This window comes from Schistocerca cancellata, chromosome 3 (genome assembly GCF_023864275.1).
Source record: "Schistocerca cancellata isolate TAMUIC-IGC-003103 chromosome 3, iqSchCanc2.1, whole genome shotgun sequence".
NCBI classification, from domain to species: domain Eukaryota; kingdom Metazoa; phylum Arthropoda; class Insecta; order Orthoptera; family Acrididae; genus Schistocerca; species Schistocerca cancellata.
Genome location: NC_064628.1, coordinates 444,199,133 through 444,218,058, shown reverse-complemented (window position 1 = coordinate 444,218,058; position 18,926 = coordinate 444,199,133). Strand labels below are relative to the sequence as shown.

Genomic DNA, 18,926 nt, shown 5'->3' with positions numbered 1-18,926 from the left:
CTCCGACGTTCAGTTGCGTGTTGTAACAAACACGGGCCACGGTCGGCGAGCAGCATCTGCAGGGACGTGTTTACGATGACGACCGTGTTTACGAGTGTGGCTGTAGTGCACTGTTGTGGTTTGGTCTAGCTATCGCAGTGTCCGCATGTAGCGCTTGCTGCTATTGTTATTCTGCATTCGTCTCCACACGCAGACCAACTGTAGTACACCGTGTTACCAGACGTCTGTGATAGTGTAGTGTTGTAGGAACAGTGATCATGGCCTATTCTAACTCTGAAAAGGCGGAGATGATACTCATCTATGGCGAGTGTCGACGAAATGCAACTGAAGCCTGGAGGGTGTATGCAGAACGGTACCCGGACAGAGAGCATCCAACGTGCCGCACATTGCAGAACATCTACCGCCAACTGTAAGCAACAGGTATGGTCGTAGCACGTAAACGGGTCCGTAACAGGCCCGTCACAGGAGAAGCGGGTGCAGTTGATGTGTTAGCTGCTGTTGCCATGAACCCACACATGAGTACACGGGACATTGCGAGAGCCGATGGGCTGAGTCAAAGTAGTGTCATGCGCATACTGCATCGTCACCGCTTTCACCCGTTTCATGTGTCGCTACATCAACAATTACATGGTGATGACTTTAATCATCGAGTGCAATTCTATCAATGGGCATTAACAGAGAATGCGTTGCAGTTCTACCTGTTTACCGATGAAGCGGGTTTCACAAACCACGGGGCAGTGAATCTACGGAACATCCATTACTGGTCCGTGGACAATCCTCGCTGGCTCAGACAGGTACAGCGACAGCGACCGTGGACTGTAAATGTATGGTGCGGAATCATTGGTGACAACCTCATTGGTCCTCACTTCATTGCAGGGGCCCAAAAAGCTGCAACATACATCGCGTTTCTACAGAATGATCTGCCAACGTTGCTCGAAAATGTCCCACTGGAAACGCGTCGACGTATGTGATACCAGCATGGTGGTGCACCTGCACATTCCGCAATTAACACTAGGCTGACCCTTGACAGGATGTTCGACGGGCGTCCATAGTACGTGGAGGACGCATAAATTGGCCAGCCCGTTCTCCTGATCGTACACCTCTGGACTTCTTTCTGTGGGGTACGTTAAAGGAGAATGTGTACCGTGATGTGACTGCAACTCCAGAGGATATGAAACAACGTATTGTGGCAGCCTGCGGCGACCTTACACCAGATGTACTGCGGCGTGTACGACATTCATTACGCCAGAGATTGCAATTGTGTGCAGCAAATGATGGCCACCACATTGAACATCTATTGGCCTGTCATGTCGGGACACACTCTATTCCACTCCGTAATTGAAAACGTAAACCACGTGTGTACGTGTACCTCACCCCTCATGGTAATGCACATGTGCGTCAGTGAAAAAGACCAATAAATAGGTGTTAGCATGTGGACGTAATGTACTGTTCCAGTCTCTTCTGTACCTAAGTTCCATCACCGTTCTCTTTGGATCCCTACGTAATTCGGTGTTCTCCGATACACACGATCGAACAGCGGAGGAGTGGTACTCAAGCGTCAACTTTAGGTTAATATATATCCGGATTTAATTAACATTTTACAATGCAACAAACGGCAGTGATTACGTATTTGTTTATATGTTCAGATGTGCTAACAAAACTAACGTGGTTCTATTTAAAAAAACGTAGGTTTGTGTTAAAAAAACAGTCTTCCGTGCATTTTTTATGGTTTATATTAACCAATTACACTAGCCCCTCTCCTCACGTTCGGTCTGTGGAATCGATTCATCAGTATTTGATGTGGTTTACGAAATATATCCAGCGGTAATGTTAGGTGACTCACCCTATATATATATATATATATATATATATATATATATATATATATATATATATATATCTGTGTGTGTGTGTGTGTGTGTGTGCACATACATCTTTCTCTGTGGTGAACTAAACTTCCAATAGATTTTAACTTTGCGAAATTTAGTGACTGCCTGATGGCTTCAAACATTCCGATTTGCGCAATTTTGAGGCTTGATTCCGTGAGGGAAGGCAGGCCAGGCCAAATTTAACAAGGAAAATTAAGTAGATCCCCAGGATATAGCATCTCAATAAGCATAAGAACTTAACATAAGGTGGCCGGCTACCTGCAACCGGCATGGAATGGCAACCACAATGTGGTGCCACTAATAGTCTCCACCCAGGACTGCACCCACTTCCTCTCCCATCATCAAGTCGGTTCGCTGGTGAGGCACACAGGATCAATCTATTGGCCAATTGGACAACCAGGAGCCGTGTGAGCGTGCACAATGGTTAGCTACCTGAGAGTCTGATATTGGTGTTATATGAACATCAACCGTGTAAAACACAATAAAAATCCACCACTTCGACCTTCTGCAAATTTGTTCCATTTCTTTAAAGAAAAAAATGACAAACAATTAAATAATGTTAGAACACTTAAGACAAAGAAATAATCAAAGTTAACTGCAATCAAAATGCTATCTGTTCCCAGAACTCTGAGCATACATATATGGACAAACATTTCAAGAAGAGGTTAATATTTAAACGCAACCTTAATCCAAGGTAATTAAAATAAGTTGCCTCCACAATACAGTACAGAGCAGTACAGTTAAGACTGACTACTCATTCAAAACTTTCACTTGATAAAAATACTGCACCTTTCTAACATAGAGCATTCATCAACAGTCCATTGTGTTTGCTACATGACAGCCATCTGCTTATGCAGCTCGCGTTAATGGACACCCCATTAGATGACCAATATAATTCTAAGACACTATTTAAAAACAAGTTTCACAACTCGGCACAATAATTACCCTTACTATCCCAGCACGACTCTTATTAGTTGGACCCTTTCACAGATTCACCAAAAAACAATACCAAAAGCAACTCAAACAATGCTAAAACTAATCACTGTGCAGCAATAGGGACGAACTGCAGGTAATCAGGGACACACAGAATCCAGAAACGGCCAAAGGACCCTATACACGTCGTCTGCTGAGACAACCAACTGATCAACCAATGGTTGTTTCCGATTAAATCAGGGGCAAGAGAAAATGTTGCAAGTGAATTGCCAACCAAAAGCTTGTTACTAAGAGAATGGCAGTACAATGGGCGGTGGTGGCAACACACTTTCGATGGAAAACCAATAACCATCAGCTGTAAACAGATGGAGTCTTTGGTCACTTACCAAAGCCAACCACCTTCCCAACTGCTTCAGCTCAGGGCGTCAGCTTCCTCCCAGCATCGTCTAAACGAGACTTGAACCATGCGAAAATTTTGTCCACCAGCTGTGGAGTGGCGGTAGCGCCACTTCACTAGCCTGGGAAACCAAGCAGAGGAAGTTGCCCAGACGACAGAGGAAGTTACTTGAAAGAGAATGCTATACAAGCCGACATGGCTCAGTTGGGTCTTCTCCGTTTTTGGTGGTGATAGGTCCCCATGTTTTCACAGCCTGCTGCTTTATCGCAGGGTCATACACTCAAGAAGTGATCTGGACTAGTCTGACACAGCTCCTACATTACTGCTGCTGCCCAGTTTGTCAGGGTTTTTGAATGGGTGTGAGTAGTCACAAAATTCAAACAAGCAACCAGCTTCGTCATTTTTAAAATGTCATGCAAGATATTGGAAAGTAATCCATGACTGTTTTTCACTTAATTGCCGTGATTCTGATAAGCATGTCTTTGAACAAAAGGGCTTGATTTGTCATGTGATTTCCAGTTCTTCACAGAGACACTACCCATGACTTTGATCTTCACCATGGATACCTGTTTGATTAACGTAGTGGGTGCATCTTCATCATTCGACTACAGTCTCACAAAATGGTACATTATTAGTCCTATACATCCCTCAAATAAGCATGGACTGTTATATTGTTATTTCCCTTCACATGCTGCAAATGAATTATATAATTGTACTCTACTTCAGCACTGGGTTCTTGTCATGACCAGATGAAACTTTAGTCGTCTGGTCATAACTGTAGGTTTTTCGACTGGGAGATTTCTTACTGGAACTATAACATATGAGATATTAGATCGCTTTCTTACACGAATGAGATAAAAATACACTCTTGGTTCCAGAGGTTTTTATTTTTCAACTTCAGTAATGTATTTTGCCTGTTTATGCACCTTCAGATTACAGAAACTGGTCATGGGAGATGCATGTCACAGGCGAAATCCATGACTCAAATTTGAAAATTAAACCTCTGCAATCAAGACTATATCATTATCTTACATCTCACTCTGCTTGCTGTATCAGTGCCAGCAATGGACTCGAAGAAATTTTAAAATGATTCAATTAACTTGAATGAGTCCTTTGCCCAGGAGTGACTGAAAAATTACAGCTGTCATTTACTACTAAAGCATTACTTGATGCACTAATTAATAAACTCTTGAAGTACAGTTTTTAAAATTTCCTGAAGAACATTTCCATTTGAGACCTGATTAACATGTTAGTCCAACTCAATGATGATGACTTCTTCAGCTGAGGCCATGAACAGTGGCAGAGTACTTCCTTGCTTGACTCTAATACTGACGTCAGTGCAAGGGCTCTGCCTAGCTAAGAGAGAGGGCATGTCTTCTTCACCCTGTCCCAGTCAACATTGTGGATTGCAGTGAGATGTCACTAATGTCTGTGGTAAAGATGTACATATCTGACTTTGATGTGGCACTGAGCAAGTAGAGTTTCCATGTTCTGGTGCAGTTTCAAAGATAATGGGACAACCACTAAATTGCAACTAAATAACGTGGAACTTGGTTGAAACTATTATGGAAAACGTTTTTCCCAACTATCAGAAAATCACACTATAAAGTTGTCAATGGATATCATCAAATTAAATTAGCCATTTTTCTCCCATTTATACTAAACTTTCCATCATTTCTTTCGAATACCTTCACTATTTTAAGTTGTTTCACCATTTTACTCCCAATTGTTTTTTAATTACGAATCATTTTCCTGTCATTATGACACCTTTTCAATCAATTTCCATGAAATTTACTTCAAATTTCGTGACTTGTTTCACCATAACGACTTAGTGATGTTTTTCCTAACTGCTACAGAATAAACTATATACTCATTAATTTGAAACAAGTTCATAGTTCTGTGTCGTTTAATATTACTAAACAATCGATCTTTGTAATAAGGTTGTTTTTTTGCAATGTATTTCTTAACTCCTTTAGAATTTTTTCTCCACAATATCACCAATTATATCCATATGTACTTTAGATCTCAAACCACAACACATTTACATTATTTTTCATTTACATTCATCTTTCATTTAACTAATAGTTTTGTATTTACTTTGGAAATCATTAAAATAATATCTTTCATGCAATGAGTTTTAACAAATATAACAAACACTTTCTTCACATTTCAGAAAAATTTTCATTTTTATATTATAAATATAACTATTAGTATCTTGAAAATGACACTCACTTTTTCCATATTTTTTATTGTTTCATAGTTCTATGTATACATGAAAATTATAAAATAAACCTTTTGACAAATTAAGTATGATCATTCCAATTTAAATTGGTTTGTTAAATATCTGATTAGTTTCCTCCTTATGAATTGCAGCAAGAATTTCTTTAAACATTGTCCTTCGTTTGAAATTTGCTGTTGCTCTAAGCTTTCACACCTTTTTGCATCTGGAACTAACTTTATAACCACTAGGTTTCTAATATTTTCCAGCCCTCTTTCCTCATACTGAATTACTCATTAGATCTAAACATCTTTTCCAAATAATTTTTTTTTTACTTTAGTCCTCATTTCCATAAGTAAACTGACATACTCTTTCAGCTAATCATGGTCTTTAAATACTGTGCTGAATTACATAATTATGTTTGTCATTCAATGTTGCTAATAACCTTCTTCTTTAGTCCCTGGCACAATTTCATTTTCAGTAGCTAGTGATAAATAGTATGTTCAACCAGTAGATTTTTTGATACTCTACATCTATTTCAAATATATATCCACAATAAATGAAGTACAATCAAAATTATTTGAATTGTTTCTTTCAAATCTGTTATAAGCTAAATATTGACTCATAGTTCAGACTTATAAATTATTTGTATTATGTTAAATAATATATATTATTTTATTATGTTATGTGTATTATGTTAAATAATATGATATCTTATTTTAGTCACAATGCTTCTAATGTTTTTTACTTGCTGTGACATAAATTTTGCAACATTAAGATGTAAACCTTAAATAGCTTTTCCATCTTTAATATCATATCTTAAACAATAATAATTATAGTTAAGCTTTAAACATTTTATTAATTCGAATCCCAGCTTATGCACACAAAATAACAATTATTGGTCATGAGCTTTTATAGCAGTCTTTTAAATTTTAAAAAACATCATATGAGAACAAAACATTAGATCTGAGCTGTAAATCAGGATATTGACTAGGATTATTTTTAGTAAATTTTTCCAAAGACCAATTTTCTAAGTTTACAACTTTCACAAATATCACATTCATTAAATATATAACATAATTTTTGTTTTGATGAGAGATCTTTTTCTTTCAACTTTTTCCAACTATCTATAAATTATTAGGATAATCAACATTTCAATTATAGAATTTTCAGGAAAAAATTATGATTTGAGCCTTTCTTAAATTTGATGAAAACTTAACAAGTGAAGAACCTACAAATTTAAATGTATCAATAAATGTATTTTACAAGTTTTCTGTTTTCTTCCCAAATCTAAGCTTATCTTATATTAAATCTATACACTTTTCGTTATAATTGAAGTCTGTTATGAACGAATCAGTGTCATACTCACAGAGTTTATGTACATAAGTTTGTGTAAATCAGGATGTTTTCGTTCTGAAAAGCAAATACTGTATAATGGTCCTATATATTTCCCAGGTAAATGAGTATGATGACCAGATTTCTCGTCTTTTTTTGGAGTATTGACTCGTAAGTAATGAACATGTATCAGATTTATTATGTCTTGGTTGTTCTTCAGATGTCAGTGGGTTAGTTTCTTCAATTTCAGAGTGTAGACTATGAATATCTTCAACTTCTTTTTTAATTCATTTGATAAATTTTTGTGTCAATTTGATCCTCTATATGCACCTGGATTTAGGTTATATCCAGTCATATATTTAATGATGTAACAAAAACCAGTGGGTTAAACTTATATCACAAATAAATTACAATTCTGTATGACATGTTAATTGAGCTGAAAGAACTCATGACAAAGTTTTTCTTTAGCAGTAATATTAGTTTTTTTCGATCTTGGAATAAAGGTGATTGATATGCTTGTCTTGTTTCCATTTCATTGTCTTCAATTGATATACTTGATATTTTTCATGAAATGAATAAAGACTAACAGATGCATCAATTTAAATCTCAATGTTTGATTCTTATGAGTCAAAATTCTAAATTCAGAAGTTTCAAATTTTTGATCAGTACCTTTGTAATATTTACTAATCGTTTGTGGAACTTAATTCACAGGATGTAATACTGATTTTATAGAGCACAAAACATATTTTTATCATTATTTTTAACATTAACATAAGCTCTTTAATTTTTTATCATTAGAAATAAGATGATTCTTTTAATGGAATATATTTTCTAATTGCTAAATGTAATCCAGGAACTCGATTTAGACTCTGACCACATCCTCAAGCTTTAATTCCACACATTCATGATAATATTTCTTTTTTCCCATTTTTATAACATTTAATCAAATCTCGTTCATTCATGATCATATAATTTTGTATTTGAAATTCAAATACCATTGCCATTCAGAATCCAAGGATTTCATATTATAATCTAATAAAAGTATAAAATAAAATTTAAATCGAATATGTAATTAAAATTTCTTGTACTATCCATAATTATTTATTACCACACATTGAAAATCAAATGTAGATCAATCTAGTTTTGATTCTTCTCAAAATTTATAGATCATAATCTGTTTTCCAATGCCTTTTTAACATGACATTAACAAACTCCTTTCCTATTTTTTTATTTAACAAATATATTAGTGGAAAATGATAATAGTTTTTCACCTGTTTAGCATCATTATTTTCAAAAATTTTGTCAACATATTCAATGTCAACACAAGTTATCCATTTCGAAATATTCATTTCCTTGTCATTATCATCAGTTACAAAATCAATTAAAAATGTTTTCTTAGATTATTATATCCAGTAAACTTTTGTCTCTTGTAATAATCATAATGATCAGTGATCATACACTTTCTTAGTTCTGACACCATTTTCCCTTTAACTGGAATAGCGTAAGTAAATTTTTAAAGAACATCAATTACAGTTTATATTTCTTGACATCTTTCATTCGTTATTGAAATCCCTTTTAATTTTGCTGTACCTATTGCTACTGAGTCTGCTTGCTACAAATTATCCAAATGAAGTAAAACAAAATTTCATCTCTTAAAAATTTGTCTCCCTGTCTTATGTAATTAATTCATAATTTCTTCACAGTCATTTATAAATTTTTTTAACAAAATTACTTTGCTCATTCTACATATTATGTAGATTCCTTTGTTGTGCATTTAAGATTATTGTTCTGTGAGGATGATGAGTTTCAGTAATTTTTATGTGCTTAAGACACCAATTATGATCGTCATCAATGACTGACAATGAGGTTCAGGCAGTCGTTTATGTAGGTTAAATTTCACCAAATCAATTTATTCTATTTATAGTGCCAGATTAGTATCATAATGACTAAACCACAGTGCTACTCAGTTTATTCTGTGACATTGCTCCCTCCTCAAGAGAATAGCGTCTCGGTGTTACGTCCTCCTAGTCCAGGAACGAGTCATCGATCCTGCATACTCTTACTCCTGATGACTGAAACTCACCCTGGCGGTGATCTTCTAGGAACGTCTTTTGCCACTACACACTTCGTCACCTTTCCGCTTGTTGCCTGCCACTTGAGCTTCGAATTTACCCTGGTTTGCAGGATCCTTATAGGGCTTCATTTGAACAACTTTTCAACAGATGATGGATTCTCTTCTAAGACACCTGAAGTGGAAGATGTGTGTTTGTTATTTAGATGACATTATAGCGTTCTCGGAGCCATTTGATGGACATATAAAAAGACTGAGGGCCGTTCTTAAGTGTCTCCAACAAGGCGGACTGAAACTTAATCCATCAAGGGGTCTCTTTGGAGCAAAAGAAATCAAAATACTTGGACACCTTGTGTCAAACGAAGGTGTGCGGCCAGACCCAGAAAAGATGAGATCTATAACGGAATTTCCTATTCCGAAAAGTATTAAAGAGGTGAGAAGCTTCCTCGGATTCTTTTCTTATTACGATCGTTTTATCAAAGACTTTTGTATGAAAACCAGGTCCTTCCAAGAGTTGTTAAAAGCTGATGCAAAATTTATCTGGGGTAGTGCTCAACAAAATTTTTTCGATGTGCTGCGGAAAGCTCTGACGAGTGACCTTGTACTTGGTATGTATGATAAGAGAGCACCTACAGAACTACACACAGATTCCGGCGGGTATGAGATTGATGCTGTTCTGGTGCAAATTTTGGATGGAAAACGAAGGTTATAGCCTATGCTTCAAGGACACTTACACAAGCCGAGAGAAACTACTCAACTATAGGAAGAGAATGTCTTGCTGTGATCTGGGCCATGTGCATATTTCGCCAGTATTTCTATGGAAGGCCATTCAGAGTTGTTACAGACTATCATTCACTTTGTTGGATGATAGGCCTTAAAGACTGAATATGATGCTCCAGAGTTCACACGAGCTTGGGCTGGTCGCCCATTCCATGAGGATATCGTTATAGATTCTTATCGTTTTTGTAGTGATCGACGGCGGAAGATGTTTGTCTTCGGCGGCCTCACCTCCAAGGAAGGTCGCACCCTTTACTTTTCCAGACTGCGGCGCCTAAGTGATCGACTGGAGCTTCTAAACGGCGATGTTATGACGCGAGCCACCGCCCTGTTGTCTGCCAGCCTGGTGACCTCGTGTGGATCTTCACACCTGTTCGGAAGGTTGGTCTCTCTGAGAAGCTAATTAGGCACTATTTTTGATCTTATAAGGTTGGAAGGCAGTTGCCTGATGTTACTTATGAAGTTCGAGATTTTGACCCCGTCACAAGACGACGAAAGATCAGAGATACGGTCCACGTCCTTCGAATGAAGCCCTATACGGATCCTGCAACCCAGGGTAAATTCGAAGCTTCAGTGACAGACAACATGCGGAAAGGTGACGAAGAGCGTAGCGGCATACGAAGTTCTAAGAAGATCTCCGCCAGGACAAGAATCAGTCATCGGGAGTCGGAGTATGCAGGACCGACGACTCCTTCCCGCTAGGAGGATGTAACATCGAGACGCTTTTCTCTTAAGGAAGGAGCAATGTCGTAGAAGAAGCTGAGTAGCACCGTGATGTAGTGCCAAGCAATGGTATGAGAACAACGAGGAGAAGTCCACAAGCTGGGAAGTATTCCCGGCGGAACTGAGCAAGTATTACGGCGACACACAACGGCAGAAGTGCAAGGCTGAAGATAAATTAAAGTGCAGGGCACAGCGTCCAGGACGAACTATAGCATCCTACATTCAAGACGTCTTGGAGCTGTGTAAAATAGTGGACCCTAGAATAAAGGAGGAAGATAAGGTTGCACATCTCATGAAGGGTATTGCTGAAGACATGTACCAAGCCCTACTCCTGAAGGAGATTTCGACAGCAGATGACTTCATAAAATGATGCCAGTACATCGAGACAATGCATCAAAAAAGAATTACACGCAAGAAGTTTGAACGGCTTCCAAACGTCGTATCGATGTCTGTGATGGAGTAAGCAACTGATTTACAAGTGTTCTTCGTCAGATAGTGGGGGAGGAAGTTCAGAAGGCACTAGGATTGCACGGCGAGCAAATAACCGACATGCTTCAAGAGGTCGTAAGGGAGGAAGTGGTACAGACATTGAACCGAATCTCTCGTCCTTCATTTCCCTTTAAAACGGTGAAAAAGTCGAGATCCAAACGGAGTTACGTTTCTACAATGCCGCATGAGGAACCTGTTTGGGTACCAAGGAAGACTGACGTCTGGAGGACCCGGGTAACCAACCAGTATGTTTCCACTGTCGACGAGCGGGACATGTGGTGCACAATTGTCGAGGAAGGCGGTGGATATTTGATGCCACCCGCGCCAGAAGACAGCAGACCAACCTTAGCCAACGCTAACTCCGGGACAATGAAGATGAACAAGAAAATATAAGTGCAGGACGACGTAGATCACCATCGCCGCAAGCTATCCGCTGGAGAGGACTCTCTCCAACACGCTGATCAAGGTCTCCGTCGCCGTTTAGAAGCTCCAGCCGATGACCTAGCCACCGCAGTCTGGGAAACTAGAAGGGGTGAAGACGCCGAAGAAAAAATTTTCTGCCGTCGATCACTACAAAAATAATAGGAAACTACGACGATATGCTCGTGGATGGCAGACCAGCCCAAGCTCTTGTGGACTCTGGGGCATCATATTCAGTCATTTCGGATAAACGCCGTCGCCAGTAGCAGAAAACCGTATTCGCCGACAGCAAAACATCTCTGCTGAAGGTGGCTAATGGGAAATACGTAAAATCTACAGGAAAAATGTTTGAAATGGCTCTGAGCACTATGGGACTTAACTTCTGAGGTCATCAGTCCTCTAGAACTTAGAACTACGTAAACATAACTAACCTAAGGACACCACACACATCCATGCCCGAGGCAGGATTCGAACCTGCGACCGTAGCGGTCAAGCGGTTCCAGACTCTAGCGCCTAGAACCGCTCGGCCACCCCGGCTGGCACCTACAGGAAGAAGTACCATTCATGTGTTTATAAGTGGCCAAACACAGCTCTTAGAATTCATCTTCTTACAACAGTGTAGTCATGACGTCATTCTCGGATGGAACTTTCTGAAAGCTTCTCAGGCAGTTATAGATTGCGGTTGCTCGAAGATTATGCTAGACGAGATGAGATACTGTGGACAGGAAGATGCAAATCCGATAGTGTGGAGGCAATGTGTGCTGGATGAAGTGATCATTCCTGCAGTCAGCGCTAGAAAGGTAACTGTCACGTGTCATACCATCCATCAAACCATGGACCTTGTAGTGGAATGTAAGAGAAGCATACCACTGAAGAATAACATGGGCATACCTGCATCTGTCGTCTCGCTTAAGAACGGATTCGGTGAATTGCGGATAGTTAACCGTCTCCGAGAACCGCAGATCATTCCAAGACGCGCTTGCTTAGCAAACGCTGAGCCGCTAATTGCAGAACAGCTGAGCGTCATAGAAACCGCCGATGACGAGTCTGTGGGCGAAATTGGCGCTACCACTACGAGACAATATCTTCTAGCTCGACTATCAACAGATCTCACTAAGGAAGAAGAGGAGAAGCTACTCGTGATTATTCAACAGTTTTCTGAATGATTCAATTCACAGATGAAGATCAAATTAGACAAATCGACAGTGAAGCACCGCATTAGCACTGGAGACCATCAACCAATAAGCCAGAGAGCATACCAGTGTCAGCAACGGAACGTCGAATAATACGCGACGAAGTAGAGAAAATGATAGAGAATGACATCATTCAGCCTTCGCAAAGCCAATGGTAGGCACCAGTGGTTCTCTTCAGGAAGAAGGATGGCAGTTGGCCCTGAGCACTATGGGACTTATGATCTGAGGTCATCAGTCCCCTAGAACTTAGAACTACTTAAACCTAACTAACCTAAGGACATCACACACATCCATGCCCTGCGGCCGTAGCAGTCGGGCGGTTCCGGACCGAAGCGCCTAGAACCACTCGGCCACCACGGTCGGCTGTGTTGATTACAGGAAGATTAAAAGATTACTATAAATGACCCTTACTCTCTGTTCCGAATTGACAATACACTAGATTGTCTGAAGGGGATAAGTTTTTCTCAACCATGGACATGTACTTGGGATACCGGAAAATTGAAGTAGATGAGGCTGATCGTGAGAAAACTGCATTCATCATTCCTGAGGGCCTGTATGAGTTTAAGGTAATGCCGTTTACTTTGTGTAATGCACCAGCAACTTTTGAACAGATGATGGATAAACTTCTAAGGCACCTGAAGTGGAAGATGTGTCTTTGTTATTTAAATGACATTATAGTGTTCTCAGAGCCATTTGATGAGCATATAAAAAGACTGAGGACTGTTCTTAAGTGTCTCCAGTAGAGAAAACTGAAACTTGATCCAAGGAAGTGTCTCTTTCGAGCAAAAGAAATCGAAATACTTAGACACCTTGTGTCAAACGAAGGTGTGCGGCCAGCCCCAGAATAGGTGAGATCTATAACGGAATTCCCTATTCCTAAAAGTGTTACAGATGTGAGAAGCATCCTGCTATTATGCTCTTATTACCGTCGTTTTATCAAAGAGTTTTGTATCAAAGCTAGGCCACTCCAAGAGTTGTTAAAAGCTGATGCTAAATTTATCGGGGGTGGTTCTCAACAAGATTCTTTCGATGTGCTGCGTGAAGCTCTGAAGACTGACCCTGTACTTGGTCTGTATGATGAGAGAGCACCTACAGAACTACACATAGACGTCAGTGGGTACGGGATCGGTACTGTTCTGGTGTAAATTTCGGATGGAAAAGAGAAGGTTATAGCCTATGTTCCTAGGAAACTTACAAAAGCCGAGAGAAACTACTAAACTTCAGAAAGAGAATGTCTTGCTGTGATCTGTGTCATGTGCAAATTTCGCCAGTATGTCTATGGAAGGCCATTCACATTTGTTACAGACCATCATTCACTTTGTTGGTTGACTGTCTTAAGGATCCAACAGGACGACTCGCCAGGTGGGCACTATGTCTTCAAGAGTATGACATTACCATAGTGTACAAAAGTGGAAGAAAACTCCAAGACGATGATTGTCTCTCAAGAAACCCTGTGCAAGACCATCAAGACCTTAATGAAGATAGTGACTGTCTCACTGCACTCCAGGATCTCTCTGCTGAGGAGAAGAAGGACGCCAAGATATCTCAAATTATGCTCGCCTTAAATCGGTCAGAAAACGTGAAAGGACAATTTAATGAAGTTAATGGATTACTTTGCAATAAAAACTATGATCCGTTTGGAAAGAGGTGGCTACCAGTGATTCCTAAACACATGCGCTTAGATATTCTACAGAAATTTCATGACACACCTGAGGCCGGACATGTAGGATTTATTAAGACATACGATAGGATCTGCAAGAGATTTTTCGGGCCAGGTTTGTTTAGGAGTGTCCGTTACTATGTGTCATTCTGTCGAGAGTGCCAGAGGAGGAAGGCAGTTCCTCAGAAACCACCTGGCCAACTCATACCAATTCCACCAGCCGAAACGCCATTCCAGCGTGTTGGGATTTACCTACACGGACGATTTCCAACATCTGCTACTAGCAATAGATGGATTATTCTTTGCGCTGATTATCTTACACGTTATGCCATTACAAAAGCCGTGAAAACAGCCGAAGCAACCCAGGTAGTCAAATTCATCGTGGAAGACATTGTATTAAACACGTTGCCCCGAGGTCGTTAATTACGGATCGAGGGAAAGTTTTTCAATCAAATCTTGTGACTAAGACTAACCGTCGGTGCAACATTACTCATCACATGACAACTGCCTACCATCCGCAACTTAACGGGCCTACTGAACGCCATGGCCGACATGCTATCAATGTTCGTCAGTGTTGAGCGGAGCAACTGGGATGAGGTGCTACCTTTCGTGACGTTTGCCTACAACACCGCCAAACAAGACACCACCGGATTTACGCCATATTTGCTGGAGCATGGGCGTGAGGCGACTACGACGATGGACATTGCGTTTCCGTTATATTAAGATGACTCGGACGACTACTATATGAGCTAGGTGTTAACCATAGCTGAGGAAGCGCGACAGTTAGCTCGACTCTGCACGCTGCAGGCTCAACAAAACCACCGTCGAAGGTATGACGCAAACCACCGCCCTGTTGTCTACCAGCCTAGTGACCTCGTCTGCTGGATCTTCACTCTTGTTCGGAAGGTTGGTCTATCTAGAAGCTGCTCAGGCGTTACTTTTGACCTTATAAGGTTGTAAGACAGTTGTCTGAGGTTACTTATGAAGTTGAAGATTTCGACCCCGACATAAGGTGACGAAAGATCAGAGATACCGTCCACGTCTTTCGATTGAAGCCGTATAAGGATCTTACAACCCAGGGTAAATTCCAAGCTCCAGCGACAGGCAACAATAGGAAAGGTGACGAAGAGAGTAGCGGCAAACGAAGTTCTAAGGAGAAAACCGCCAGGGCGAGAATCAGTCATTGGGAATCGGAGTATGCACGACCGATGACTCGTTCCCGGACTAGGACAACGTAACATTGTGACGCTTTTCTCTTGAGGAGAGAGCAATGTCGCAGAGCAAGGTGAGTAGCACTGTGGGGTAGTGGTGATGATACTAAACTGTTGCAGGGAGGGTCATGAGTTCAAAACTCACATGGACTGTACAACTTTAATTTCTATATTCAGTTCGAGTGCATTCTATAAGTATCCAGTCCAGGTGAGTTTTGAAGTCATGATCTCTCCATGTAAGAGTTCAGTATCATTACAATTAAACCACAGTGCTACTCAGCTTCTTCTATGACAAATTGTTCTATTCATTAATATGTGTTATAGTAATGTAATTGGGATTATGAAGTAGATTAATTTTTTCATTAAGATGTACATCGTGATACAGTAATTAAATTGTGGTAAAACAATGCAAATTCGCATTTTATAATTATATTACTTAATTCATTTTCTAAAATAAAGTACTTCTTTTCTGTCACCTTCATCATTTACATCTATTAATCTTCTGTCATGAAAATCAATATAGCCTTTATCTGAAAAAGTTGCACAGTTCACTATGAAATTGTTCAACGAATTTCCTTTACTTTAGGATTGAAAGCTTTTTTATTCTGATTTTTAATTTTTTCTAATTCTCTTAATTAATTTTTACAGCACCATCTATGTTTAATTTATTTCCAAATGTGTACAATTATTGGATCCAAAATATCACTAAGCTTAGAATTATTGGACAATAGATTGACCACATACAGCCTTATCATAATCTTATGTTCTTTCAAGACTGTAATATAATTCCCTTTGACCTAAATATTTAATTACTTATTCTGATGTATTGCCACCAAATGAATAAAATAATACTAATTAAATTTTCTACATCAAAATTTCTTGTTGCTCTATAATATTTATTAATCCCATCATCGATTTTTTATTGATATACTTGACTTTTCTATTGCCAAATTATGTCTTTCTTGTTCTTCCAATTCAGCATCTGTTTCTTGTTTATTGGGAAATGATTTACTGACAGCTGAGGATCTCCAGGCTCATTAACCAATCTCTCCTTATGCTGCTAATAGAATCAGTAAAAATACCTCTCTCATGTTTTGTTAAACCTGTTCTTTCTTTCTTTTTTGTTAAATAGTCAATATTTTTTCATATCTAATGTTATGAGGAAATTGCTTCCAGTTTTCTGCATATATATTTTTCTTTTCTGAGCATCACTTAACACTTATCAGTACTAAGTAACTGGTTATTATTGTGTTTCATTTTCATGGATTTACTTGAAGTTTTGCCCCTTGGTAGCACAAAGTAATCGATGCTGAAATTATTCATTTACATATATAAAAAATATCAAAAAATCTTATAATCTTTAGTCATTATCACCAATTGTTAATCCAAGTCCTTATTTTGTTTTCCATGTGTTATTCATTTAACTGCTATTGCAGCTAATTTTTCTCTAAATGATACATCTTAAGCCTCCATTTTTTTCTTTTGCTATTTGCTGAAGTTATTTATCTTCTTCATGTCTAGATTATAAATCTGTATAATCTCGAAATATCTTGTTTCCTACTTGCTTTGTCTGAATTATACCTTGACATCCTCTCACTTATCCATTTTCTAATTTTGTTCTTAGAATTAGAGCTTGAAAGATGCATTTAGGATGGTAATTCCTTAATAAATCTCTTACTTAATCGTTTTCCATATTTGTCAGTTTTTCAAGATGTATGCAATAAACTGTTCAAAAGTTTAATTAAGTAAGGCATTCCTTTTGGATTATTTACTATAAAATCTTAGAATTTACTAATTAAAATTTTGCTATACCAACATCTTTTCACCTAATCTGTTTATTAAGTCTGTAACACCATACATTCAAACATATCCAAAAGATTTTCTTTTATTTGTTAATTAATCTCTCTAACATCATACATCCAAACATAACCAAAAGGTTTTCTTTTATTTGTTAATTAATTCTTCGCCTGTTTTCCCACTTTCTGAATAGTCAGTACTTGATTATCTTGATTTTGGTATATCAACTTTAACAATTTCCTTTATCAAATTTTTGTATTTGATACTCTACTTGACATTGCTTTATTGGGATTTTTATCAGAATATAGATCTCCTCAAATAATATATTTATCTGGTTTGATAAATCAATAGAATCAAGTTTTGGTTTATGTTATCTATAATAAGATGTTTTTTACTTAAAAGTTTTATTAATATACTCCTATCTTCAGTTTCTCTTACATCAATAAGAAATTTATCTCCATAATATTTTACTGGTAAGTAACTAATATATTTAAACATACCAAAAAGTCTTGATGCAAAAACATTACCTTCGCTATGATCAATTTATTTCAACATTCTTTCACTTATATCGATTTTTTTGGTTCTTTCATCTTTTAGATTTTTACCATTTTCTTCTTATTTATTTAATACATCTTATATTTCTAAGTCATTGGAGTAACAGAAAGTATAAATAAATTCATTAATTGGTGTTATGACTAGGAATTTTTCTAAGTGTTGATGAACATAAGTTTTACTATAGTAGGGAACAATTTGTTTTCCAGCTTCTATATTTTCTTCAATGGGCTTTAATATACTGATGGAATCTTGCACATTATCATCTAAAACTTTGATTCCTTCTTTAACTTTTCCAATTGCATCAATAACAGTTCGACTTCTATTTAATATATAATGTGGTTTATTGCAATCCTGAATAAAAGCAACATGCTTTCAGAAGAAGAACAGTGTAACATTATCCATCATATGTATGATTCAAGTAAATGTATTTCCTTGAATTCCCTTCGAAAGGGTTTTCTTCACCTTTGGCAATATGTATCTCATATTCCTCACGCTTTACTACATTGTGCTACTTTATTTTGTTAAGTGGATGAATATTTTCATCTCTCCAATTTTTTGCCACATTTGTATTAATTACTATTGATATGTTTTTTGATATGTTTTTTATTTTTGTTTCTTTACTGTACAGAGTTTTCATCACAGTCTCCATGAAACAGTTCCTTTGTAGGGAAATTAAATAAACAGTTTTCCTAATTTAATTGTTCTGTATCCAAATTTATTGTGTTTACTGTAACAGAAGAGATTTTACCAGCCATGGTTGCAAATTGATTGGATAATCTCACTAACGCCTGATGGTGAAGCATTAAAACGACAGCTGAACTTGTATAACGGCATGGCGAAGCAAGGACTTGCAATTATGAGGGAGAGACGATCCAAAGCGTTACCAAAGAAGAGAAAAACTTTTATGGATGTAATGATGGATGATCATGGAAATTTGCTTCTCCCTGAAAATGAAGTGTATGATGAGGTAAGCACTTTAATCCATTTACTCCCTTTGAAAATAACTACAGTAGTCATTCTATCGAAGGCATAAAATGATGCCACAACATACAAGGGTTAAACATTACTGACAGCATTTTCTGACAAAGCTTCTGTGACATATATGATATACAGTGATTATGCACGAATCGATACATCAGAAGTTACCTATTTTCTCTTTTTGAAATGCATTTGTGAACTAGGTCATGCAACAAATTAAACTTGATTAACAAACAACTTTCATGCTTTTGCACCGACGTGCTATGTTATTTGTACTATA

General features: G+C 38.0%; 1 protein-coding gene across 2 annotated transcripts in view; it reads left to right on the top strand.

The window, feature by feature from the left end:
• The window catches only part of LOC126175201 (cytochrome P450 4d2-like), a 95,659-nt gene that overhangs the window by 58,191 nt on the left and 18,542 nt on the right, over window positions 1-18,926 (top strand). For both annotated transcript variants that reach the window (XM_049921803.1, XM_049921802.1), the window contains exon 4: window positions 18,405-18,635. In XM_049921803.1, coding sequence (XP_049777760.1) covers window positions 18,405-18,635 — 231 coding nt within the window. The remainder of the gene's footprint in view (window positions 1-18,404; window positions 18,636-18,926) is intronic.